This window comes from Microtus ochrogaster, chromosome 8 (assembly GCF_000317375.1).
Source record: "Microtus ochrogaster isolate Prairie Vole_2 chromosome 8, MicOch1.0, whole genome shotgun sequence".
NCBI classification, from domain to species: domain Eukaryota; kingdom Metazoa; phylum Chordata; class Mammalia; order Rodentia; family Cricetidae; genus Microtus; species Microtus ochrogaster.
In genome coordinates this window covers 47656284-47677208 of record NC_022015.1, presented here as the reverse complement: position 1 = coordinate 47677208, position 20925 = coordinate 47656284, and the positions used below count along the sequence as shown (strand labels likewise).

At 40.8% G+C, this 20925-nt stretch overlaps 1 protein-coding gene across 2 annotated transcripts in view; it reads left to right on the top strand.

The window, feature by feature from the left end:
* Pcsk5 (proprotein convertase subtilisin/kexin type 5) overlaps positions 1-20925 on the top strand; it is a 418822-nt gene that overhangs the window by 235718 nt on the left and 162179 nt on the right. For both annotated transcript variants that reach the window (XM_005352026.3, XM_005352027.3), the window contains exon 10: positions 923-1026. In XM_005352026.3, the coding sequence (XP_005352083.1) occupies positions 923-1026 (104 nt within the window). The remainder of the gene's footprint in view (positions 1-922; positions 1027-20925) is intronic.

The window sequence follows — 20925 nt, the reverse complement described above, 5'->3', positions numbered from 1 at the left end:
ACCCACAGTATAGAAAGAGAACCAGTTCCTGAAAGTCTCCCTTCATGCACGCATATCCTATAGCATGAGTAAACAATAGAATGTTTTTAAAGATCAACACACGTTAGACTTCAAGACTGAAGAATGTACTCATGTTCCGTGTCCGGTGCCTATTCGCGCACTGTGTTCTTTGAACGAAGCCCAGACTGTGTTAAACTATCCTTGGGTTTGTCTTCAGTAGGTCTTCAGTTCTCAAGCAAGTGTGGCCTGTTTGGTTTGATCATTACCTTGAGCTCTTCCATGCTATCAGCCTTAGGGCCGTGAGCTGGTTGCTTAATGTAACAAGTGCATATTATAAAGTGAGAAGGCTCTCCTGTCCTGGCACTGGAGAGCCCAACTCTTAGGCCAAACCACATTCTTTCCCTTAGACAACACCGCAAATGTGTACTTAATTCCAGCTAAGATTTTCCCAGATTCCCCACATATATTTATACAGAAGGTTGGATGTTGATCTTTAGTAAACTTCAAATTGATTGCCTAATCACGCCATGAAAGGATGGATGTTCCGGGGCCTTCTATTTTGACTCTGCTGTGTCTGATGGTGCAAGCTGTCACTCAGAGGGCAGGAGCTCTGTAGTGAGCAGCCATTTTGTTGAGGAAGTGGAAACTCTCACCGTCTTACCACCGAGCTGTACTGACGTACTGACTCCGAGCATAATGTTTCTTCTTACAGTTACATTTTCTGCCACCCCACAGACTGACATCATGTCTCCACACTGAAAGCGAGAGTGGCATTTGGCATTGGATGATCCCAAACCCAAGTCTCTGTCCCCGTTTTTAGTACTTTGCCATTTTGATTTTGCTTTTTGAATTTGCTTGTGACTCTCTGCTTCCCCCATCTTTTTTTTTTTGGTACAATGATTCTTACCTTGTCTTTCCCCAGTCCGTTTCTGACCTGGAGAGACGTACAGCATGTTATTGTCAGGACTTCCCGTGCGGGACATTTGAACGCTAATGACTGGAAAACCAATGCTGCTGGTTTTAAGGGTGAGAACTTCTTTCATATTCTGTCACAGGCAAAATATTTTTAATTTTTCCCCAATTTTAAATGGAGAGTAGGAAATGGAACCCTTCAAACAAATCTTTAAATTTTGTGCTCACATATGAAGAGCCCTTTGGTCTTCTAGAACATAAAAGACAGATTGACTTTTTTTATTAGAAGTATACACACATGGCAGATTTCCTGCACTTCCCATGCCATAGGTCAAGTGTTTAAAGATTCAGCCAACCCCCAAGTATAACTGGCCTATGGGACCCCCTAACTGCCTTAGTATTTGCTGTCGTTGATTCTCTGACCGGTGTTTTTAAAACTATGTGTTTTCAAATTCTCCATCTTTACTTCTTTATGTGTAATAACTGACACACATTTCTCACTGTGGTCTAGCAATCAGGCCATGCATTCTGTACCGTATTATTTTTACTAGCTTGAAGACTTCCGGAAGCAGAAAAGCAAGCATATTTTTATGAATAAGCCCAACGTGCAGATGAAACTTCCTACTGCATAGTCTCTTGAAGCTGCACAAGACACAGAACAAACACAGAGTGTTTTTCCCCGAGCTGCACAAGTTATAGATCCCTCTAGTGCTCTTCTTAACAGTGGCCATCATCTTTATTGTCGTGGATAATATATATATCATAATAAATAGAAAGTAATTACATAAAGCGTTTCTAAAGATTAGTGTGTTTACTCAAGTTGCAAATGACCTGAATTTTAATCTATGGAGTTATAACAATAATTACTTTATATGACAGCTACAGTCTCAAAATTTTTCCCAGATAATTTTAGATCATGACTTATCTCTGTTTGGGGAAAACCATATTCTGCAGTGTAGGGACTATGTTATCAGTGGCGGTTCTCTCCCGGACCACTGGAAACATGATGAGTAATGCTGAGGAAACCGTTCATTTTAAGATCCCTAATTGTTCCACATTTAAACATAGCATCTGAGTAACGTCTACATGATATCATGCGTAGGAGCTTAATATTCCCTTAGGAAACTGTGTCCAGTATACTTAGATATTTATGCCAAAACGTATGTCCTTTTAGAATTCTTTGCAGATAGCTCATGGTAAACTCATCCTTAACCAGGACGTATGAATCTGTCATGTATTCAGCACTTAGTACCAGTTACTTAATGTTTTTGCATAATTCACCTCATACTTAAAAAAAAAATAACCCTCTGCTCTTGAAGTGTGGTGCTTCCCTTGGCTGTCATGGGCAGCAAGTCAGTGGGCTGCTAAGCCTCAAGGACTATAAAATCCCTATAGTCTTTGTACAACTGGGAAGCCCATGTGAAGATGCCCCAATCTCAAACTTGCAATTGTATGGGCAATATGGGAATTATTTGAAATTTCAGTTCTTCAAAAAATAAAAATAAAAACCAGAATATAAATTGCCACATGTATATTTCACGTTGATTAGTGTCAGCCTGCTCCTAAATCCTACAAAATAAGCCTATGAGCTACACTGGGGAGAAAGAGACCAGCATGTAACCTTGGCTGGAGTGGCCTTCCTAGCAGAAGGGGCTCACAGACAAAGCACGTTGACCTCAATGAAGCTGGAGAATCAACTTTAACCTAAATAAACTTCCTAGTTTTACTTACTCCTTTTTGGCAACCTAAGAGGAGCAAATGGTTCCAATAAAGCACACAGCTCTTTGGAAAACCTCTGTTGGTTTTGGAGAGGGGAAAACAGGGGATTTAAACTAAATCAGCAGACCCAAACGTGGATTTCAAGGGACTGTACAGCTTCTGGCGAGGAGGAAATTGTATTTTACTATTGCACGTGGCAATATTTAGTATAATATTTCACTCTTCCCTTAGACGGCTGCCAAGGGTAACAATTAAAGTTCATTTTTTCATAGACGAATTACTCAGAATGGTCTGGGCTCCCAGAGGAATTGTTTTGTAATTTTGTTGATGGCAAGCCCCATATTTCATCTAAACATGATCATAATAAGATGAATTCTTTCAACTTTATTTTCTTTCTTATTCTAAACATTACTATCCCTTCCCAAGTGTCCCGCCGAGAAAAAGGGACTAGAGCCGAGGCTAGCAGGAGCAACTTGAACAGGAAACAAAGGAATGCAGGTCACCAAGGCAGAGAAAAATGAACTGACTTTTTATGAAACATAAACTCCAAAGAATAAAAAGAGTTGATATTTAAGGAGATTTGTGCAGTGATAGCTCGGCAAGAATTTGTGGTTTAAATCAAATCCACCAGCAGTAGAGGCCTTACTTTTCCCCTTAGACAAGAAGAGCCACACTGCCTGTGGTGAAACCCTTGACTGTGGTGCTGCCCCACCCACCCCTCTGTCTTAACACTGCATAAATATGTACATGAAATGAATTTGGAAACTTCTAGATGAGCTGGACATAGTGGCACATGCCTTAAATTCCACCACTTGGGCAGCAGAGACAGATGGATCTCCAAGTTTGAGCCTGGTCTACATAGTGAGTTCCAGGACACACAGACAGACACACATAAACACATACAAGAAAGGAGGAAATTAAAAAGGAGAGAGAGAGAGAGAGAGAGAGAGAGAGAGAGAGAGAGAGAGAGAGAAGAGAGAGCAGTTTCACAGATTGTTTAGTGGCCACCGCTGGAATGGGGATGTCAGTATCCATATCAGAATTTCCCTTTCTCAGGAAAGCAGAAGCCATGGTTTGGATATAAGAAGATGTTATATTTACCCCCAATAAATTCAGAAAAGCCAACATCCTAGCTCCTACAGCTGCAGCCTGCATATGCCCCTGTAGTGAGATCAGCTCACTGTGTGGGAAACCCCAAAGACAGTAGCCACAGTCAACACGTGGCTGCTGATGCTACCTTGACTTTTCATGATTTTAATTGAACTAACAGGATTCTGTTCTGCTGCCTAATGATAGTAACAACAGAAGTAATAATAACCTGAATATAATTAAAATATCTCTTCCAGCAGGCTAGTTTTACAGAATGTATATAAGGAAATGAATGCACTCCTATATAAACTTAGTAAATATCTATTTGTCCAGTCCATCTTGTGAATAATTCTAGTCAGTTTTTAGGTACCTTTGGACTCTGTGTCTTCCCCAGTAGTTACTTGAAAAGAATGCTATGAATTATCACACACCCATGAAAGACTCCACCTGAGAATGTGTGTGTAAATGGAAAGTCATTCTTAGAGCAGATGTAGGATTCTGTCCTTGAAGAACTGAAATGCAAACTCTAGTATCCCATTGCTGAGCAACATTCCCCAAGCCAGATGACTTCAGCATTAAAGGGATGGCATTTTATCAGGATTAGGGCCCTCACATCCCATCTCTTATGTCTCTTCTGATTCGTTCCCACTCTTTTTAATCCACAACCCATGTGCCTTTAAGTACACCGGTGAGTTATTAAAAAGAGCTTCCTCCACCCAGGTTGTTCTTCTGACAGAATTCAACATGTCTCTTCACTGGTTGGTTCCTAAGGATGCTCTGAGCACTTTCAGTCCTCCAGATAGATTGGAGTAGAAAATGTCGGGCACCATGGGCTAGCACAATTTATAGACACTGAAGTTGATACTGGTCTTTTGGTTTTGGAAGATAAGTTGTCACACTTATGTAGACTGGACTGGCCTCGAGCTTACTATGTAGGTCAAAGTGGCCTTGAACTTTTGGCAATCCTCCTGTTTCTCTTTCCTGGATACTGGAATTATAGGCATGTATCTCCATGCCTGACTGACATGGCCCTACTTTTAATCTCATTCTAACTTCTGACAATCCCCCCCAGGTCACACTAGACAGAGTATTGATAGCTCTGTACTTGGCCACAGTAGGAAACAGCTTAAGGGCTAGAGCACCTGTCATGGGTCTGATGTGTATTTTGAAAGACTCCTCTAGCATTGTCACCCAGAAGGCTGCCCAAGATGTTCATCCAGAGATTTTTCTATAATCTGGGGATCAGAGCATCTCTGGGGAAAATGACAGCTTGTCTTGGGCTCTCCTCTCCTCCACTCCCCTGAGGGAACCATAACCAGCCAAGCCTCTTGCAGTGCCCAGGCTGTGCCGCTGATTCTTCTCCCGAATCCTGAGCTGGGCTTTTGAGGGTGTAGTTGTGAGTCTATGGAATGCATGACCATTTCTTTGAATCAAAGTATTTGTATTTGGATGATATGACTGTGTACAGTTAAACTCTCTTCTATCTAGGAACAGAAGTAGATTTCAGAGAATAAATTAGGACCTTCTGTCATCTTTACTAGGCGAAAGAATGAAAAAAAATGTCATTGAAACTCAAAAAATGACCACTAAGTGAGCGAGGTTGCCACGCCCTCCATTTCACTGTCCTCCCAGACTATGTAAGTCTCTGTTTTTCTCCCAGCATGTTGCTGAAATCCCCCTGTCCCCACTGACTCTTTCCTGGACCACGACTAAACTACTAGATTTTTTTTTTTACTTCTAACTGGTTACCCACAATGGTTAAAAAAAAAATTGACAACCTAACATGACTTCTTAGTCTCTCAGATCTTAACTTTTAATCATTTTTTTTTTTACTTTTAATTGCCACCATTGTATTTCCATTGATAGGGAATGGTAGTTTTAAGATACTACAATATATTTCTAGCAACTACTTGTCTTTCAGTTTGTAATGCTTATTAAAAAGAATTAGAAGTACTGAATCCATTAAGCATGCCATATGTTAAATCCAAATGAAAAGTTTGGATTTGGTTTATTTTTGTTTTGAGAGTATGAAGTGATTTCTAATGTGTTGTCATTTGAAAGGGTAAAACTCTATTTATTTTATTGTTTCACTGTTTAAATAATAATATATTTCTACTACTTGCTTGTAGATTATCTGTTGAAATATGATTTATTCTCCATGATGTTTGGATGCACAATGCTTTTATGTTTTTGAAGAAAGGTCAAAATGGCTTGCTATTCCTCTGACCAGTGTGAACAATGGGATTAGAATCAAATGTGGGAGTCTAGTTAGGACCCATTTGTTGAAGTGAGTGACTATTACTGGAACATGAGTAGACACGTATCATCCTACTGACGAATCTGCTTACTAAAGATACCACTTGATTGTTTCCCTCGTTCTGTGCTTTCTACCGTTGTGTTCATTGAACTTGCATTCTTCTCGTGTTTATTGATTCCAAGTCCTTGTATTTATTGACTGTGGTATATGTGGGCTTATCTTTTAGCTTGTCCGCAGAATGAAGGGGCTCACACACTGCAGGGGGTGGAGGGTCTGGCCTTTATTTTTTGATCTGGTGGATGATTTGCCTAGACATCTAGATGGTAGCACTAAGTCCCTGACAGGAAACCCTGCTTACCTGGGTTTCAATTAAGCAGGTACCTAATCTAAATTCTTGTCTCTAAAATGTTCTTTTCCTTTGGGGAATAGCTAACTACTGAATGTGTGACGGTTACAAAACATTGTCGGAGACTAAAGAGACGTCTTCTCCATGTTGATCTTCCACTGAGTGGTAGCCTTATATTGGTTTTGCTTCTGTCAGCCATGCTTTGCTTCAGTTTTGTGTTCTTATGGGTTTCAAACACACACAGTTTTTGTACTTAAAAACCCACCTTCGGGACTTTGAATGTAACTCTGTGGTAGAGAGCCTGCTTAAGATGTCTAAGAGCATGGGTTCCAATCCTGAATGGCCCACATGTGCAGTTCTCCCCTCCCCACGCTCTGGTTCTCTCTCCCTCTCCTCCCCTCTGTCTCTACTAAGCAGAATTAAAATTATGGTTACATAGTTTGCCTGTTAACTCTATGCCAGATGAATTGGTTATTTGGAGAGAGTTATAGGAGGGTTTTCTAGGTTTTGTTACACTCTTAATAACTAAATGGCATTGTCTCTGGTTTTTGAAGACACAAGTCCAGGATTTGTACCTTGGCTTTTGCAGAATATGGGAGCTAATAATAAACATAATGAAAAGGCTGAACCAAATAAAAAGTGATCGAAAATAGAAAGTGACAAACATAGAAAGAGTCCTAAGACTCTATTTCTGTATTATCTCTGTCCCCGGAATAAAGATAGAGACACAAATATGCTGTCAATGAGAGTGTTTGGGGGTTGAAATTAGCTAACTGACCTCAACCAGGCTAGAAACTATATGTTTTTTAATAACTAATGTATCTTTAAACTTTTTATCCCTTAATCCTATATCAATAACAACACAACTCTACTTAATTTTCATATTGTAATGTTTAAATGTCACTTCTGAATTCAGTCTGTTAAATCTCACAAGTTCTAATTAATTGCACCTATGTAAATAAGAAGTGATAAGAATCTGAAAAGAAATTTTAAAAACTTTCTGACTCTTTCACTATTTAGTATGCCACATTAAAATTGCAAGCAGAAAACTTGGTTTGGCAATGTGCAGAAGCTTCTACGCTTCAGAGAGCTACATCTTCGTGTCATTCCCCGAAGAAACTAAATTACTACTTCAAGAGAGGATGCACTGATGTCCCTGGTCATTTTCACTTCTTCTTTCAGCACAAGTGTCTGACTCTCCTTAAGAACAGTAGATCATGATGTTTTGTTGTGACGGTTGACATCTCAGGCTACAATAAAAGCTATCAGGTTTTGATCCCCAAGATTTGAGAGTTGTTATCAGTGGAATCCTGCTCTGGTCTAAAATGTATGAGGGCTGGAAAGTAATGGAATGGATTCCTTGAAGCACTGATTCTGAATCCAGTTCCAAAATAAGGTGGAAAGAATTAAAGCCAAGATACAGTCCTATAAGAACAGATTCACACATGCCATCAAGAGACTGTTTTGAAGTTCAGCAGTCCTTATTTGAGGTTTTCTTTTTTATCCCAAACAAGAAACTCATTATTCATGGTGGTTTTAAAGTATATACCACTCAGGCAGACAACCTGGGATTAAACCTCAGTTTATAAACAAATTAGTATATGTGGTCATCTTTATACATTCTTACCCACTTTACTGAGTTAAACTTACATGTAGTGAAGTTTTTATTTTACATGTCCTGCTGATGTGTTTTGACAGAGATAACGCCATCACCCCAGCAAGATCTAGACAGCTACTGATGCACTAAAACTTCTTGTATGCCTTCATTTTTCTCTGTACTGCAACCACACAGTACAGCTATTGATCTGCCTGGCCTCTGTCACTGGAGGTGACATGGTCTTGAAGATTCTATATCAGTAAGATTAGTTGAGTATGGCTTAATTGAGTGTGGCTTCCTCCCTATCTCTAATATTTTCAGATACCTTTATTCCATTAACTATGCCATGAGGCCATTTCTTTGAACGACTAAATTGTATCCTTGTGAATGCCACCAATTTCTGTTCTCCTTCACCTTTCCATGGATGACTTTTCTCGTGTGAAGTTTGGACTCATTATGAGAAAAACTGATATGGACAAGTCTTCGTAGACATTTTTTTAATCATTAACCAACCTCTTATTTTAACTGAACTCTGAACGGGGGGCAGGGGTGGAACCAAATGACCAACAAGCTGTAGGCCATTTCAGGTGAAGCAATAACATGTACAAGACTTGTCTATCAATACAATGAAGCAACCAAAGGGAAAAGTAAGAAGAGTGGTAGCGTTTAAAGAATTTAGCACTGAAGCCTGATAGTATACACTGTTGAAGGCAGAAACTAAAAGATCATGAATTCCACCACCTGGACTATATAATGAAACTCTGTCTTTAAAAAGAAAGACAAAGGAGAATTTGTTACAGTTCTTCCCCCATAGGTTATTACTTAAGTAAAATTACTTATCATCTACGTGTTGTTCGTTATTCTAATACAACAGATTCAGTTGATAGTCTGCTCATGTCTTTGAAGTTAAAAGCTGGGCTTGTAGAAATTGAAGTACATGAATCAATGTTCTTAGAAGAGTGAGTGATCTGTATCTGATGGTCGCTATTATCACCTTCCCATATTAGCCTCCGTCCTTTTATATTGGATGTGTTGTGTAAGTACACATGCACACAGACATGCATCTTCTACAGCACATGTGTAGATGTCAGAGAACAGCTTGAGGAACCCTGTTCTTTCCACCATGTGGGTTCCAGGGATGAAGTCAAATGGGGATTGAAGTCAGGTGGTCGGGCTCGGAAGAAATCCTTGCTACCCACTGAGCTATCCTGCCAGCCCTGTCCCCACTCCTTTATAGCTGCAGAACTCCTATATCCTGATCTTCTCATTGTTTTTTGCTGCTATCTCCCATCTGAGATCTTGTTTTCATTTTATATTTTCAGTGACTTTGGGTTGATGTTTCTAGATAAATGATTAGCCTCCTTGTTCATGCTTTCTGCTTTACATGTGATTTCTTGGACATGGTAAACAGACTCCAAAGTGTTTAAGAGAAAAAAAAAACCTAATGGTGCTGATGAGTTAATTCAACCCCATGAATCAGAAGCATAAATAAATATGATGACAGGGAAGGAGATTCTGAGAGCTTTAAGGTCGTAAAAATTCTAAAAACCAAAGCTTGTCATAAATGGCGTCTTGACTTGCTAGATCACACAAGTGCTTCCTGCTGTTTGTGTCTTCTCAGCACTGTACTGGGAGAAACAGCTTTGAGAAAGCTGCAGCTCAGGCCAAGGAAGAAAAAGGGCCCGGAGTGTGATGAAAAGGCAGGTGTGATATGATAAGGAAAACAATTTCAAGAAATCTGAGAGCAAAGCTACTTTGCTCATAAAGTGGGGACTTCTCTTTTCATTTGAAGTACATTTGTGAGCCACCAGAGTGAGTTGGGTAATAGCAATGACTTCAAAGCAAGCTTATTCTAGATACTAATCTGATGTCATTTTTATTTCCCGAGTTACTGGTATGAATTCATTGGTTCTATGAAACAGCCTACATAATGACATGTACATAGCAAATGGGCAAGTTCCCTGGCAGTGACTGTTTTCCATTATCTTAGTAAGTGGTTATGCACTGTTGACCTCAAGACTTCTGACATTCGGGAAAAACAAACTGTCGTCTTCTGTTAACGTCCTTCAAGATGAGGACAGTCACAGATTTGGGATACATAACAATCTCTGCCAGGCTTGCTTGTTGTTGTCTTAAAGGATATTTTTTGAAATGGATTTTTAATAAGCCCACAGTAAAGGACATGGTAAAAAAAAAGATTGCTTTTATAGAAATGGCAGGCCAGAAAATGGGCTTTGAGACAGCCTCACAGATTTCCTTTGGCCAACATCTTTTTAGTTCTCGCTGCTCTGAAGCATAGCCTTCAGAAGTTGCTTAACATCTGCTGTCTGAATTTCTTTCTTACTTAACGTACAGCTGTAGCCTTTGGGTTCATCGTGTGATTTTTGCAAATATTTAAGAAAATAGGTCGTTTCAGTTCTCATCTTGAGTTGGTGTAAAATTGTTAGGCAGATATACTAATAAGAAATTTAGAGTTTATAATGACCCTGGATTCTACTCTGTGTGTGTGTGTGCACTAATGTACATGTTTTGAAATTCTCAGAGGCTGCAGTGTACCTGCTTTCTTAATACAGCAGTTTTGTCTAGAAGTTGTTTGTTTCCATTTTGTCCTTTGAGTTACCTTCAGATCCCAGGCTTCGTGTCCAAGTTTGTCCCACACTCTAATGATACGTACCCTAGAAGCCTAAAATACCGTGTTCCAGGCACATATTCACTTGACATTACAGGACATAAATAAATATCACCAATGTCCTATGAATATTTGATAGGGCTTCCCTATTGGTCAAGCAGGTTGTATACATGCAAAAGGAAGTCAGGCTGAGTGGTTGAGTAGGAACTGAAACCTGGCCTAGAGTCCACTCCCCAAGCCATTAGAGTGAGAAATATTTATGTATTCATAATATCACTCTATAATGTCACTCACACTAGCCTTCCCTTTGCTTCTGTCTTTCCTTTCTCAGAACCTACTCATCAATAGAGTAATCAATCCACTGTTGCTAACTTACAGTTAGTTCATCACTGCTTCTATCACTGGTTCTCGACGCGATTTGAAAAAAAAAAAGTCTGCAATTTATTACTATTCTTCCTTTATTTTGTATACATTTACACTTTGATACTGCCAAAATGAGATCAAGACTTCATTAACTTAAATACTAATTATTTCATTTGGGGTCCAGTAGAACCACATTCCTGCTTAGGTAGAGAGTCCTCAGAAACAGCACCATGAGCAGCGTCAAGAAGATGGAGCAGGAGATAAAGGGCTCTGTTGGAGGCTTTTAGTGATGGCATCAAGCTGTCTCGAGCTGATCTTCCCTCCCGATCATCTTTTCTACAGAAAGGGGTTTGAACACAGATAGAACTCTAAGTATGGAAGGAAGACGAATGAAGGAAAACGCTATGGCTGAAGTCCCTGTGTGCCTGTGTTTGCTCTGGGATCCGTGTCCCTGGCACATGCTGCATGCACCACTTACATGTGGCCCATCAGGATTAGGAGCTGTAACTTGCTGTGTGTCCACGCTATGACAGGTGTTTGGGTACTCTTACTGATTCAGGGTTCAGAAGATGACCAAGAGACAGAGGAGCCTTACAGAGTCTCTTTTCCAAATGATTCCATAGCTGATCTTTTTTGGCATTAGAGAAATTGATATTGGTGCATATGTCTTTAACACAGAGCAGATCCCAAATCACAAAGGTATCCTGAAGATTAGTCTTCTGCCAGTTCTATGCCTGACTTCCTAAGGCTACTCCAGCTAGCTGGCAGGATGGAGTAGCATGCCAGGCAATCACACTGCAGAATCCATGTGGATACATCTGCTGTGAAATAAATAGTTCCAGACTTCTGTTTCTCTTCGGATCTTAATTCAGTCTCTTTACACGTGTTCACATCTTGCTAGCCCATGGCATTTCAAAGCCATTAAACTTCCCTCACACAACCCTATAATGGCTACAACAGACTTCATTTTATCGGGTTACACCACAAGAGATGCTATGCCTTGAATTTCCCATTATCCTCCAAAGAGCCAAAAGGAGGAATATCCTGGCTGTTCACAAGTGCGAAATTGCTTCTTAGCTCTCGGTGTCCATCTCGCATCTGTGCATGCCTAATGAAAAAAAGAAAGCCTGTCCCAAGTATGATTATAAAATAAAGTCTCTTTTCCAGATGAACCTCTTCCGGGGGAAATCCTCTGTAGAAGTGACTGAAAAAGGTCATTTCTCAGCAAGAATTGGGGAAAGCATGGCAGGCCAGATGTTAGACTACTTTCCAAGCCTCACCTATTTCTTTTTCTGTGCGTGATATTTTAACTCATTTTGAAGAAAAGAGCAGTTTCTATGCAGTTCACTCAATTATCTGAATAACTTAGCTGGAAAAATTATTGTATGTTCATAAGCAAAATAATCAGTATATGTAGAAGAAGTTCTAAAGACTTAACTGTAGGGCCCACGCCTTTACACATGTTCTTTTAATATCCATGAAAATTGGTTTCTTCTGTAAAATATGAACAACATATCCTGTTAATAGGATTGTTAAGATTTTATTAGTTGGCACACAATAAAATACATATGTTTTAATTTTTCCCTCTCGTTTACAAGTTCATCTGTGTATGGGTGTTTTTCCTGTATGTATGTCTGTTCACCATGTGAATGCCTGGTGCCCTCAGAGGCCAAAAGAGGGCATCAAATACTCTGGGACTGGAGTTACTGACAGTTAGAAGTTAGCATGTGAGTGCTGGAGACTGAACCAATGTCCCCTGCAAGAGCAGCCAGTGATCTTAAATGTTTGAACCGCCTCTCCAGCCCTGGGTGCAATATTTTTAAGAATCATATTTGATGTATAAAATTCTTAACTTTCAAGGCAGTGTAATAACTAAGTCCAATTCCTGAGTCACTTTCGTACATTGCCATAATGGTTTTGTTTGTTTGTTTGACCTCAACTCAAGCAAGCTCTGACTCTATCCTGATAACTTGTAGAATTGCCACCATAAGTAATATGCATCTAAAGAAGGAATCATCTAGGCTTGAAGTGGGTGAAATAACACACACACACACACACACACACACGTACACTCTAATTCATAAAACCTTACAGTGCTTTGATAGAGAAAGAGAAGAATTATCAGTATTCAGGATAGCACACACCCAAAGATACTGGCACTGTACTCTGTGTTGCCCACTCTAGTGCAATTTGGGCATGAGAGAAGGGGCCCTGAGGAATCGTGCTCATATTCTGAGGTGGCAAAGCCTATTTAACCAGGCTAACCCCAAAGAAGTGGCCACCATCTAAGCAGCACTAGAGAACCTTTCAGAAACACAAATCGGGGTGGTGGGGTACCTGGGCACTAATGTGTGTGTCTGTGTGTCTGTGTGTCTGTGTGTCTGTGTGTGTCCTCTCTAAGTGTGTGTTGTCCTACAGTTGATGTGGAACTGGCTCCAAACACCTCATTTTTGTCAGTTGTCTGTCAGCTTACAGTGTCACTCGGGCTCTGCCAGCAGGACCCTAGTGCTCTGTTACAAATGTCACCTTCCTCTTCCTGAAAGAGAAGTGCTGCAGTTGCACGGCTGCCTTAGTTCTGTCCTTCCTTACACAACTAGAATGTTCCAGTAGTCTGAACAAACTGCCTCTTCACTCTGACTCCCTACAGGCCCATGTCTGTTCCCTGCTCTCTGCATAGGCATGGTGTCCTGCTGACCATAGTCTCCTGTCTTCCTCAGGCTACTGCTCTTGCCAGACTGCCCGTCTCCTTGCTTTGTATGAAGCAAAAGGTAGCTTCTGTCATTTACTTACCTCTACCTCCTTCAACCACAGACAATCCCGAGAGTCCCTGAGAACTCCCACCCCTGTTCTTCCTGGCTCTCCCTCCCATCCCAAGCCCCCTGATCTTCTTCCTCTTGTTTCTACTCCACTGCTTTGGTTTTATTTCCCAACTGGACTTTGTTTTGTTTCCCACTCTATTACAAGGAGTAACCTTAAACCTGAAAACCTGTTGAGAGGAAGGAATGTTCCTGAGAAGTCCACCACAGGAGGTGAGCTAGCTTTCCTCCTAGTGAGCTGACAGTCCCAGCTGTGGGGTGTGAATTCTTCCAGGGAGTGAGCCAGAGGGCCTATGAGTGGATGGGATAACCAAATCTCAGCACTTTTGCTACCGAGGGAAATGTCACTGTGTCAGTTACTCGGCTCTCACAGCAGGAGGACACAAGTCTGGGAGCCAGACAGGCACAGCAAAACTTTCCTTTAGCCTTGGATCACAGGCCCTTGGAGTACATTTTTAATCTTGTTCTCATCATTGTCTAGAGACGATCCTATTTTCCTACAAATAAGCAAAACTATCATCCAGATATGTCCTGTGCTGTTCTGAGCCTCCTCAAACTAGTGAAACAGTTTCCCCACCTCTGCTTAAATTAGTTCAGCACCTTAGAGAAATCATTTGCTAATCACAACCATGTTGGGAACAAATAAATGAGAACTAAGCAGAAAAATAATAATAATTTGACTTTTTCATCCTTTGCATTTGGAGAATTCTGCAAGTTAAACAAACAATAAATGTATATTCCTATATATGTGTCTATAATGAACTGTATGGATGTGTACATACGCACATGTGCATTATGTGTAGAAGAGAGGCCAGAATGTTTTCTAAACTCTCACTATTCATCTCTATAATGATGGAACTCCATACAGCTGCTGAGCAAGCCGATCCCAAGGGGAACTTTGAAGGGCAGCCCCAGCAGACAGCCAAGTGTCTGGAAACCTTCCCCATGCAAGCTGTCAGTTGCGCTGGTGACGGCTGGCATGTTTAGATCCGATTGGAGTTGTTACTAGAGCCTGAGATTCTATGGAAAACAAGGGAAAAACAAACATGAACCGTGCAGCAGAGCACAGGTGCCGGCTGCTCTGTTGTCCTGCCCCTGCTGGAGCCTGCACTTTGTACCATGCAGCATAAAAAGGTGTTAAAACTGTGCTTCTACTTCCCTAAGAAGCTCTTGAGACTTTCACATGGGATCTGTGCTAGAGACCTTGAGGGGAGTCAGAGAAGGAGAGGAGACAAGGAACTCAGCGGTGATGCTGAGAGCATCTGTTGCAGATGCTCAACTGTGGCACTCCAACATCAGGACCATGAAGAGCCTTGGTCACCACCTTCTTACTCTCAAATCTTACATATGATATTTTCATATTCTACTGCTCATTTTTTGCTTGAAAAGAGCAGTAATTAGATACTGACATTATGTACACGGGGTCTGGTAGCCTAAGAGAGTGCCCCAGCCCATTTTAGGTACAATCCTCCTCCCCTCCCTGACATTTGGCACTATCTGGTTAATGGGTATAAGAAGTGCTCCATAGTGGGGGACAGCTCTTCAGAGAAGGAGGTATACATGGAGGATCCAAGAGCCCAAAGGGGCTAGGACTACAACCACTCCAGGTAGTTCTTTGATCTTTGGTTCAGATTTCTACCCATTCCAAAGTCAAGCACCCTCTCTGTGATTTCCTTACAGGTAAATTGATTGATGGTAGATGGCATCTGACAGTCTTAGGCGACCTTCATTTCTCCCATTGTGGGGTCCTCCCCATTGTTTCCTGTGGTACTTCCATTCAGCCCATCCCTGCTGACCCCTCCTCTCCAAGCCACCGATTCTGCTGGTTCTGATTTCATTACTGTGCCAACGAGCTTCATGTCTACCTCATTGATTACTTAATCAGGAGGTGCAGTCCTGGCACCTGCATCTATCCAAAGCCTCCACATCTATCAAAGCACCAGCAGATGCTTTAACTTAGTAGACCTCATGACTGCACATCTTAGCAGAGAGCTTACTACACACCAGGCAATGACAATTTCCTTTACAACCATTGTCTCTTTGAATGATTTCTTACTCTTTTGAAATACTTGCAGTAATTATACATTTTGAATCTTTAATTGCTTTTCCTTATGTCTTAACATTGTTGTCTCACCTCATGGTTGACTGAGAACACAAATCATTTTCTGTTTCTTTTGTGCTCTCCCTGTTCAAGGTAATGTCAAATAGACAGTAGATTTCCACAACCCTTCTAAGTGGTATGATAACTCACTGTGTCAATTATGAGCTTCTGCGGGCTCAGTACACCTTGCCCTTGAGACCTGAAGCGTTTGGATTGGGGAATCTTTGCATATATGTAATACATGGGGAGAAGGGCCAAGTATAAGCAGGGAGTTAGTTTATGTTTTCTGGAAACCTTACACATGACTCAAACATAATCATACACATCATAGTGTCCCTGCATTTTGACGCTTGCGTGAGATCAAATTCGGAATTTCCCACAAACCCAGTGTCACTTCTACAAAGTTCAGATTTTGGAGCTGAAGTTTATATTTGGGATTTTGGGGTTAAGGACATTTATTTTGTATTGGTGAAGTACACCAATCAATCAACACTGAAATCAGCACTGCAGACAGTCAGATACCTGAGCCCATTTGTCAGCCCTGTTCTACAAACCAGTGATGATATTCCACACAACAAGCACAGTCTTGCTTCAGGTTGCTAAATGATGCCTGGTGAGAGACAGCTCTGCATCACCCTTCCATGACAGCTCTTGATCAGTCCAAGAATGGTGATGCATTCCCCAGGACGCAGAACTTTTGATTTTCAAAGTCAAGATAGAAGCTGGCATGGTGGTGCATGCCTTGAATCTAGCATTTTGAAGGCAGAGGCAGTTCAGACCTCTGAGTTTGAGACCCAAGTGTCAGGACAGCCAGGGCTAAACAAAGAAATGCTGTCTCAGAAAGTAAATAAAAAAGAAATGAAGGAATGAATGAAACCTAGGCACTTGGTCTCTTCGGAGCCCTGTCTGGAGAGAGTCCTCTCTGGCTTCACCGGAAACTGTCCGCTGGACTTCCTGTTAGATTTCAAAGGCATTTATGATAAATGCCGCTCACTCTATTTGTACCCCCCGCAATCACAGGTAAATGATCAGATTTCTTCCAAGCTCATATTTGGAATGCCTGTGTGTTGGATGTTTGCTCTGTGTGTGTGCACGCGCGCAAACGTGTTAGCACTGGATACCATCAAGCATTTTGCACATCTGACAGCTGGTCGCAGAAAGGCCCTTAGTCACTTCGGAAAGCTCAAAAACTTACCAAAAAAACTGCTTGCAAAATATATATATATATTGTGCCTCTTGTGCTCAGAAACATCATTTCTTTTCCCTCCCTGCTGAACTGCCTAACTTTCTTTGAGGTCTGCTTTTGTAGACCGCTGTCTAAAGCCGTTGCTTAAATTAGCAGAATCTGCTTTCAGCTCACATGATCGCTTACTTGCGCGCTCAGTGATTAGCTTCTCTCAGCACTTCTGGTCCCATCAGAAAATGGAAATACACCTGCCAGAGAGAATTATCAATCTTCCTGACTTCTCTTGTCCATATGACCGTGCGAAGCCAGTAAGCCTTTAGATAACTTTGAATTAAAACTCATTATGCTTCCAGAACAGGACAGTGCCACTTCTAGTGAGCTGAGCTGCTTGCGAGAGGCCTTCTTATGAGGTCTCCATTGCTGCCTCTCACATACAATGACAGAAATGGGTGCGCAGTCCAAAGGGACTCCTGCAAGTGATGCAAGTTATTCACCTCCTGTCTCCCCCGCATGCTGGAGTGGAGCTAGCCCTTCCTTGCTCTACCAAGAAATGCATTTGTTCTCTAGTATCTACTTAGGCAACTTTGCTTCAAGATTGTCAAGGACTTTTCTGCACATGTCTTATTCCCTCAGTCACTTTAGAATTATTTTTTGAATATTATCTATTGCTGTGTTGGGAGTGGATCTTTGCTAGCCCTGCTCTTAGGCATGGAAGTTTGTGGTTGAGATCCCTAATTGTATCCACGTCAATAATACCCTGGTTACAAAAGTTATGTATATCGCACAGGTGAATTCTCCTTGATCTGGTGAAATTACTTTCAGGCTTACGTTTTGTTGAGTTTGGCACTAGATATATGCTAAATAAGTGTCCCTTAGCGATAGAATAGCCCTGCCACAGCCAGCTGTGTGTGCGATGCCACCACGGGCAATTCATAAACTGTGTACATTGACTCGTAAGTAAATTTCCAAAGTTATTGATAACTTCAAAGAAGTCAGAGGGGAAGAACCCAACTTCTTCATTCCTATCACAGTTTTCTAATAAGACACCACGCCTCTGGTGAATAAATGACTTCATGCCTGCTCTGCTCCTCCAGCCCGTAAGTGTTTACGTAGACCAGACACCCTGTAGCCAGCTGGAGGCTGCAGCCTGCAGTTCTGAGGCTCGTGAGCGGGGATAGGCAGGCAAACGAACTCACAGTGGTAGAAAAACCAAATCAGTATTTTTGCATGTGAGGTGATTTTGAGTATGAAATTTTTACATTATATTTTTTAAAAAATCATTGTTGCTCCCAAGCTACTCAGTGTTATTGTTTTCCCCTCCTGACAGCACATTTGGAAACAGTTTGTCTGTCTGATTATTCCTCATCAGTATTTACCAACAAAACAGATAACGGCCTATCGAGCTACATGGAATTGATGCATTGCCAACAAGAAAAATTAACAGATAGAATAATTGACATCCTATTTTTCTTCAGCTGTGTCCCACTTCTATAGACAGATGCACAATTCTGAGTATTTCCAAATATTAAAAATCTCCATTACGAACTCAACAATTTTGTCTATCCAAGTTTTCACGTTTATGAACTCTAGTCTAATGTTTTCTTCTGTTACACTGTGGCTCCTCGGCCTCCTTCCTTTACATCGGGTTTGAGTGCTTCATGAATAGACAGCGTTAGCTGACCTGTTATGGGGTGGGGGGATGGATACGCAGGAACAGAGTCAATGGAGCTGAACTAGGCTCCAGTGGTCTCCTTTAGAGACGCTTCAGGGGCTGAAGTGACCTTCCAGAGGTCACCAACCAAGCCTTCAACCTTATTACTGAACTGAAGTGAAATGATAGTTGTGCTAGTTTAAAACCAGCAGATTGGGGGAATACTAGACTAGGGGGGATAAACACTATTGAATATGTGTAATAAAATGATATTGGGCTTGTGGATGATGGTTACAGAAGGGAGAATTCACTAAAGACTTCCATCACTCCATTTCCTTGACTTTCTTTTAGAGTCCTTGCAAAAAAAAAAAACCTTGTTGATGAGCTTGCAGTAATAATTGTCCATATTTATATTTATGGGAAGAGTGTAGCATTTTATTTTTTTTTTATTTTTTTTGGTTTTTCGAAACAGGGTTTCTCTGTGGCTTTGGAGCCTGTCCTGGAACTAGCTCTGTAGACCAGGCTGGTCTCGAACTCACAGAGATCCGCCTGCCTCTGCCTCCCGAGTGCTGGGATTAAAGGCGTGCGCCACCATCACCCAGCTGAGTGTAGCATTTTAATACGTGAATATGAGTATGAATCAAATCGGGATAATTTAGATTCTTCTGTCTCCTTATCATCCTTTTGTTTGGAGAGTCTGGATGCCCTCCCCCTTATAAAACGCATTATAGGTTAGTGTAAACTGTAGTCCCTGACTGAGGACTAGAATACTAGAATTTTACGTTCTCCTGTTAGCTCTTTACCTCCCCTTCTCCACCCTCCCTGCCCTCGTCCTTCACATGCATCCCCACTTGGTATTTCTCTCATGTTCAATATTCCTCTTTCTGTTTTTAATAACGTTATGTAACTGAAGCAAAATATCAGAATTATTCATAGACCAGTTTTTTTGAGGTTACTAATGACTTCGTTTACTTGTAAGTTTTCCCCAGTATACTTAAGATATTTTGCAGTGAACTTAGCTTTTTTTTTTTTTTTTGCGATCACACTGCCTTTTTTCTTTCTCATTTTGTTTCAATGGGAACATGCTATATGTTTTCCCCCAGTCCCTTTCCTTCCTACCCTCTCCCCTTCCACTCTCCCAGTTTACTCAGGAGCTGAACTTACTTTTTAATTAAGAAAAAACATAAATAATAAAGGTTGTAAAGCTATATATATTAGAATTGCCTATATGTATCCTTGCCATAGAAAAGTAAATTTATTTATATATTTTCAGTATGGCCTATCTAGCTCAGCACTTGATAACAAAATAATGTATAGGTTTTTTTCACCTGGGATACATAATCCTACTCAATGAACCATGACAGGATCCATCATAATTTCCTTAAACAAGAAAATTATGAGAAAAATATTTTCTTTTGCTTGTTAAATATTATACAGTTATCAAACAGCATGAAGCAAACTGTCACTGTGTTCTTGTACAATGTTTCTTTTTCACATGCTCCAATTTCCAAAGTTCCCATGAACCCTGTAAAGGAGTATCAAGCCACTTCCTCCATCAAACATTTTATAATGAAGCTGCAGTATAAGGACACATGACTAATGAGTCAATTATCAGTTCAGTTAGTGACACAGCTTTAAAGCCGTCTGCCTTGTGCAGTGTCTGTCACACAAAGACCCCAGGGGATGGAGGAGGGAGAGAGGGGTCGAGGGATGGAGGAGGGGCAGAGTGATGAGCAAAAGAGCAGATGGGCTCACAATTTATAGGAGTACAAAGAAGATTGATGGACAGCATTGGTCGAATTTCAGTAAATCTATTGGCTTTTTATTGATCTGATAATACTTTAGGAAGTATATGGACCAGCTAGGTGTTTGGGAGCTCAGAGTAGACGGGGTTTCATTCAAAAAAGGAATTAGGACAGTTAGAGCAAGGGATTTATATGGGAAAAATCAGTAAGGCTGAGGGTCCAACATTTCCCCAGACACTGGAGCAGAGGACCTTCCCTGGAGCAAAGGATCAGTGGGGAGGTTGCTTTCACATTTGCACAGCCGGGTATCCTACAGAAATATGAATATTAAATAACCCGTAGACATGGGCAGCTATGGGATTTTTGCATAAAACAGTTAATGCAATAATTAAAACATGTTTTAGGCAAATCAGTTATAAGTTTAACTCTGTGTTGACTATAATGATATAAATGTGGATATAATATATCTTATACCTTACATGTAAGATATAATAATAAGAATCATATATATATA